This window comes from Mercurialis annua, linkage group LG8, assembly GCF_937616625.2.
Source record: "Mercurialis annua linkage group LG8, ddMerAnnu1.2, whole genome shotgun sequence".
Lineage (NCBI taxonomy): Eukaryota > Viridiplantae > Streptophyta > Magnoliopsida > Malpighiales > Euphorbiaceae > Mercurialis > Mercurialis annua.
The window spans coordinates 5,484,286-5,490,607 of NC_065577.1; the positions used below are offsets into that span (position 1 = coordinate 5,484,286).

A 6,322-nucleotide genomic window follows, 5' to 3' on the forward strand; every position below is an offset into this window, starting at 1 on the left:
ATTTTACCAACATTATAACTACTTAGTTGAATATGTATATACACATCATGGTTTGATGTATATTGTTATATATATTTTTATGATTATCTATATTTTCTACGATAATTTTTTTTGCCCTCTCATTTTAAATTTCCTTGTTCCGCTTTTGGAATAGCCACATTTTATAATTATGCAGTTCACAGTTCGAGAAACACTTGAATCGGCCCTAAACCACTCCTTGAATTGTTCCGGACCGTTTTGGAATCGGAATGCACCCGGTTTGAATTTTTTTTTTAAACATTAAAATTAAAATTAAAATTAAATTTAATATAATCAATCAACTAATTAATTATATTATAATGAATCAGACAAATATAATTAGTATATAATTTAAAACGTATATTTTCTTAAATATTCCAACCAATATTTTTGGTTCTGAAAAATATTAACCGAACCGTAATCTCTCTCTCCATTTCTGTTCTGTTTTTATCTGGTTCAGAATTTGACCTTTTTTTGGGCAAGTTTGACTAGTTTAATTCTGAACTGGTTTGTAAACTCAACCTGATCCATGGTTGTTTCTACATGTGATATTTAAGTATAAACAATAGGGAGGCTTTTATAATCTCACTTGGTTAAATATTGTGCATCTTCTTCTTATCTAGATGTTGACAATGATTATTTACTCAAATACGAAATTGAAACACATTAATATCATTTTTCAATTGTATAATAATTGAAGAAAAAATTAAAAATACAAAAATAAAAGTAATTTGCTGAAGTTTTTTTTAATTGTCACTTGTCATTAGTTTAAACATAATCAATGATTTAACTATTTTATTTTCAAACTATGACATACACATTCATCATGATATAAAAAAATGGCTTAACACATATTTCCTCCTCATATTTAAAAGTAATTATTTTAAATTAAATATTAAATTGTCAAAACTCAAATTTCAATATTTTTAATATTTTTAAAGGTTATAAAACATTCATGAAAAAAAAATACGAGAATTTTATTTAAAAAAAGTAATATAATGTTTGATTTTAGAAAAATAAAACAATAAAAAAATTAAATAATCAAATAAAATTTCGATTTTTGATCTTCCATTTAAAAAAAATTGAAAATAAAAGACATTTTTTTTACAACTAAACAAGACCTAAAATATTGGTTTAATTGTACCAAAAATCACCAAATTTCGCGTGTTTTTGGTATTTAACATAATTTTTTTTTATTGGCATGAAAAATCATCAACTTTCATTTTTTGACATATTCGTCTACATGACCATTTTCCTATGAAAAATTAAGCGCAAAACGACGCCGTTTTAGCGCAAAACGGCCATTTTACATTCAAAACGGCGCCGTTTCACAACTCGTGGACTAATATGCCAAAATATGAAAAGTTTGTAATTTTTTATGTCAAAAAAAATTATGTTAAATACCAAAAACACGCGAAAGTTTGTGATTTTTTATGCAATTAAGTTTAAAATATTAGATGGAGAAATAACCATTAGAGTTTTCCTTTGGCCAAATCCATTTAGAGGCCCCTGTACTTTACACTTTTTTTTCCGTAGGTCCTTATACTTCATTTTTGTATTATTTGATCCCTCTACTTACCTATTTTTATTTTTCAGGTCCTTTTTGAGTTTTTTCAAGTCATTTTGTGCGACTGGAGGAAAAAAAGATTGTAAGTATAGGGACTGGAGAAAAAAACAATTGTAAGTAGAGGGGTTAGAAAAAACTCAAAAAGTACCTAAAAATCGAAAATAGATAAGTATAAGGATCAGATAATACAAAAATGAAGTATAAGGATTTACGAAAAAAAAAGTGTAAAGTACAGGGACCTCTAGATGGGTTAAGCTAGAGAAATCAAAGCGACCACGTGTAAATAAAATACCCACAAAACGTATCATACAGTTAAATAATCCAATTCAAAAGAGCGGTAGCCATTAATTTCATTTCTTGTTTTCGCAATTCAAAAGAGCGGTCACCATCAATTCAACAATGAAGACGGCGTCGTTTAATGTCGCTAACAAAGTAGCAGCCGTGGCCGGAGCACCAAGCTCCGGTCCCGGAAAGAGAATAATGATAACCGGAGTTAGCAGAGGTATAGGAAGAGCCCTAGCTATAGAATTAGCCAACAGAGGACATACAATTATCGGATGCTCCCGTGCTCAAGATAAGCTTAATTCTCTCCAATCAGAACTCACCTCTGATAATAACATTCAACACCTCTTCGTCAATGCTGATGTGGTAATATTTTTAATTTCAAACTTTGTTAACAAATTTATGTTATTATTATTTATAGTGTGCAAATGAGTTATATCTCAAATGGTATAAGCGTTAAGCAGAATTTTGTTAGATCGTGGTTTTAATTATTTCACTTCCTCTTTTTCAATTATCACAAAAAAAATTGATAGTCTAGGGCGGACCTAAGAAGAGCGTAAAAATATTAGTGTTAAATTTAAAAACAATTTGTTGCGTCATGTCATATTTACAAATAAATATTTGTGATAGGAAATTTTTTAATTATTATGTATTTTTTTTATCATTAAATATTTCACACGGGGTTTGTTGGACAAATGATATGGCGCATTGGTTGTGCCGTATAATTTTTCAAAATTAAATAGTTAAAATTTGTTGTATGCTAATCTTAAAATCTATGTTTTATCAATTATGTTCACTTTGTAAAGTTTTAGTATAGTTTTCCCCACGTTATAAAATATTTCTGGGTACGTCATTAGTCTCTGGTCTCTGTTATTGAGTTTTAGATGTTAATGCTAATGTTTTAGACATTTGTTCTCAATTTTTTATGTTTTTTTAATGAATATTTTTTTTTGTTAATGTGGTTTTGAATTGCTTAATTAATTTTTAGAGCTCGAATAGCAGTGTCGAAGAATTAGCGAAAGTTGTAACCGAGAAGAAGGGGGTGCCAGATATTATAGGTATGCAATCAAAGGATTATCTCTGTTTTGATTGAATTGTTTTTATGCTTGTTTTAGTGTTATTGTGGTGATGATTTCATATATGTTCGGTGCAGTGAATAATGCGGGAACTATCAATGCGAACAATAAACTATGGGAAGTGCCGGTGGAAGAATTTGATAATGTGATTGATACCAATGTGAAAGGAGTGGCGAATGTCTTGCGGCATTTTATACCTTTAATGGTGCCAATTAAACGTGGAATTATAGTTAATATGTCTTCTGGTTGGGGAAGATCGGGTGCTGCATTGGTTAGTTGGATAATTTTGTAATGGTGGTTTAATATAGTTATGATTCGATATTGTTTTTTATGCTGTTACTTTTGGATTCTGACATCTGAATATATATTGATCAGGTTGCGCCTTATTGTGCATCTAAATGGGCTGTTGAGGGTTTGAGTAGATCGGTTGCAAAAGAATTGCCTGATGGGATGGCGGTTATTGCGCTTAATCCTGGTGTTATACACACCGAAATGCTCGAGTCATGCTTTGGCTCTTCAGCGTCTTTGTACCAGGCACCTGATGCATGGTAATGATATTCTTTACTTACTATTAAATTGTTTAAGTGCGAATTCTATATATTTATGTCCATAAAAAGTAGTTTATGCATTTGTTATTCCAATTTTCTATGCTGGTGTGCCTATCTGTAATCACGTTTTCAGATAATTGCGCGAATTTCCACTTTTGTAGTTCATTCACCGGTGTCTCATTGATAATAATCATATGGCCTAATGTTGAAATATTTTCTTCATATAAATATCTCAAACTTTGCCGACATTTCAGCAGCTTATTCTATTTCTCTTTATTGTCCCTGTATTAGCATATGAAATTAACATAATTTTATTACGTTCCTCCAGACTTCTAGAAAATGCGTACTTATTTGCAATGTAGCCCAGTTGCAATACTATGCATCCATTCCAAAGACATGATTCCACTGCTGATGGATCCGCCTAAGTTATAGAATTAGTCTTAGCATTCAAAAGTGGAAACAAAATACTCTAGTGCCTCTAATTTATGCGATTTCAGATTTCCCCAGTTAGCAAGAATTATATAATTAGAACATTTATGATTTGCTTCTCTGCTTATTTGCTGCTATAATGAAGAAATCCACATAGCCCATAACAAGTGGAGATAATCCCAGTCCTTGTTGTGAACTAACTGACATTGAGCAGAAGCCCATAAGTTTAGTCTTGAAACTCCGTTGCGGTGAAAAAACAAATAGGCAGTGGCAATAATTCTAACCTGCACAAGTGAATTTGCTTCCCAAATGTAATTTTCTAATAGCGGTATGGTGATATATGTTGATTCTTGTTGAGAAAAGAACCTCTAATACTTTTATTTTTGCCATTGTCCCTACCTAATATGCTAAACTCCTTGGCGCCATGCTGAATCGCTGATGTTTGTCAATGTATATACTTTGGCTTCAACATAATAATAGGTTCACATATGTTGGTAAACATCACTTCCTCTGTCTATAAAGGTATAAAAAGTTGCTATTTTTGGTGTCCATTGGAAAAGATAAAGTTGCTACTTTTAATGTTAGTTAAAAATAAAATTATCAAAATTACCAAAATACTCTTAATAGACTTATCCTCTGCATTAAATATAGTGGCTTTGGTTTTTTAAATCACTAATTCATAGTGATTCCCTTTTAAAAAATTAAAAGGGTATTTTAGGAACATTATAATAACTTAAACGTGGTTAACTAATTTCTTAATTCTTGTGAAAGTGCTACTTTTTTTATCTTTATGTGACGAAGTGAGTGTATTGAGTTATAAACTTGCATAAATGGGACTTAAGATGACTGCATTTTACAGGATGTATTGATGTTGCTTGCTTAATAAGTAATAATGGTCTCATTACGAAAATAGCAATAACTTGTTGTCTGTGAATGATCAGGGCCGTAAAAGCAGCTACCATGATACTCAATCTAACAGGAGCAGACAATGGCGCGTCTCTCACCGTTTGATTAAAATCTTCAAACCGAAGCAGATGATAGCAACGTTTCCATATCGGCAATCGGGCATCTTTACAGTGAAAAATGTTGCCCCTTTGAAACCAAAAGTTATTTCCAGGTGGATATTAGGATCAGATAGTGATGAATTCTATTTTCTTTTTTTAAGGTAGAATAGGAAATTTAATGGTCATTGCTCTATGCACTAGTTAGCGCTCGGTCGGGGTAAAAAAGTAGCTAGCTATTTAGTTGTATGATCAGATTATTGTTGCGGAGGAGCTCTTCGTCGGGTAATCAGGTAGAACATATTATTTATCAAAGCTTCTTTCAGTTTCACTGTTTCAGAGCTGAATATGGTAAGCTATAAAAACATCTGCGCTTTTAGGCAGAGAATGTAGACACTTGAAAAAGTTCAGTACGAAGTGCAATTATCTTTTAAAATCAAAAAGCTCAGGATCATGCTTTCATTTTAGGTAATAAAAAAAAGTCCTAAATGAATTAAGTGAATTGAAATTTTTGATTTTTTTTTTTGCAAGTTTTATTTATTTTTTTAATTTTAAGCATCAAAGGCAATTTGACTAATTGTTTAAATTCGATTTCCAAGTTATATGTTAGTATTAAAAGTTATGTTTCAAAAGACATAGATCACACTTTCAAAATAAAATGAAATTCAATATATCTATAAACATTGCTTTTCACAATTAAGATGTATATAAAATTGAATACTTTGGTAAAAACTGCTAAGTTTTAAAATTCGGATAAGATTATTAAAATTTAAAATTTTATTGTTTTTGGATTGAGATCTTTTCGAGTTGATTGAATATGAGAAACCCGTGTTCAGCCTTTACTTCCTTTTCAACTCGGCTGCTTTCTTGAGTTCGCTGACTATTGCTAAGCATTTGTATCCGTAGATTTAATATTAATATTAAAAACCAACTAAATACACTTTATAATCACCCAATTCAAAATAAATAACTTTGTATTCATTTCAAAAGATATCAACTTGATATCAAAGCAAAAAATAATTATCCTGTATTCATGAAATCAAATAACTTTGAATATCTTTTTGTATTAGGCATATGAGAAGTTTTTTATTTAGTAAATAATTAAGTTAAGTGTTGGATAAAGATTTTATGTTCCACAAATAAATTAGATTAATCTATTATATTTATTTGTGTGTGTGTGTGTGTATATATATATATATATATATATATATATATATATATATATATATATATATATATATATATATATATATTTCTTTAGAAATTTTTTTCTAATAATTAATATTTATATATAGTATATTTTAAATTTTATTAATTATTAAATAATAAAATTAATAATTATTTGACGTGTAACGAAGTTGGTTCCCTCAATTTTTTATTAATTCTTAGAATTATTAATTT

General features: G+C 29.6%; 1 protein-coding gene across 1 annotated transcript; it reads left to right on the plus strand.

Moving 5' to 3' along the window:
- Positions 1-1,908: 1,908 nt before the first annotated feature.
- LOC126659449 (NADPH-dependent pterin aldehyde reductase) lies at positions 1,909-5,252 on the plus strand. The gene is made up of 5 exons (XM_050352739.1): positions 1,909-2,233; positions 2,856-2,925; positions 3,021-3,214; positions 3,319-3,491; positions 4,862-5,252. Exons 1-5 carry the CDS (start codon positions 1,985-1,987, stop codon positions 4,929-4,931), a joined length of 756 nt encoding a protein of 251 aa, XP_050208696.1. The 5' UTR covers positions 1,909-1,984; the 3' UTR covers positions 4,932-5,252.
- The last annotated feature ends 1,070 nt before the right edge of the window (positions 5,253-6,322 follow it).

What these genes read in the sequence shown, in the direction of transcription:
- LOC126659449 (XM_050352739.1), top strand. Translation starts at nt 1,985, where the DNA reads ATGAAGACGGCGTCGTTTAATGTCGCTAACAAAGTAGCAGCCGTGGCC. An exon ending in GGGGGTGCCAGATATTATAG is followed by an intron (nt 2,926 to 3,020) that starts GTATGCAATCAA and finishes TGTTCGGTGCAG; the next exon opens with TGAATAATGCGGGAACTATC. An exon ending in GAAGATCGGGTGCTGCATTG is followed by an intron (nt 3,215 to 3,318) that starts GTTAGTTGGATA and finishes TATATTGATCAG; the next exon opens with GTTGCGCCTTATTGTGCATC.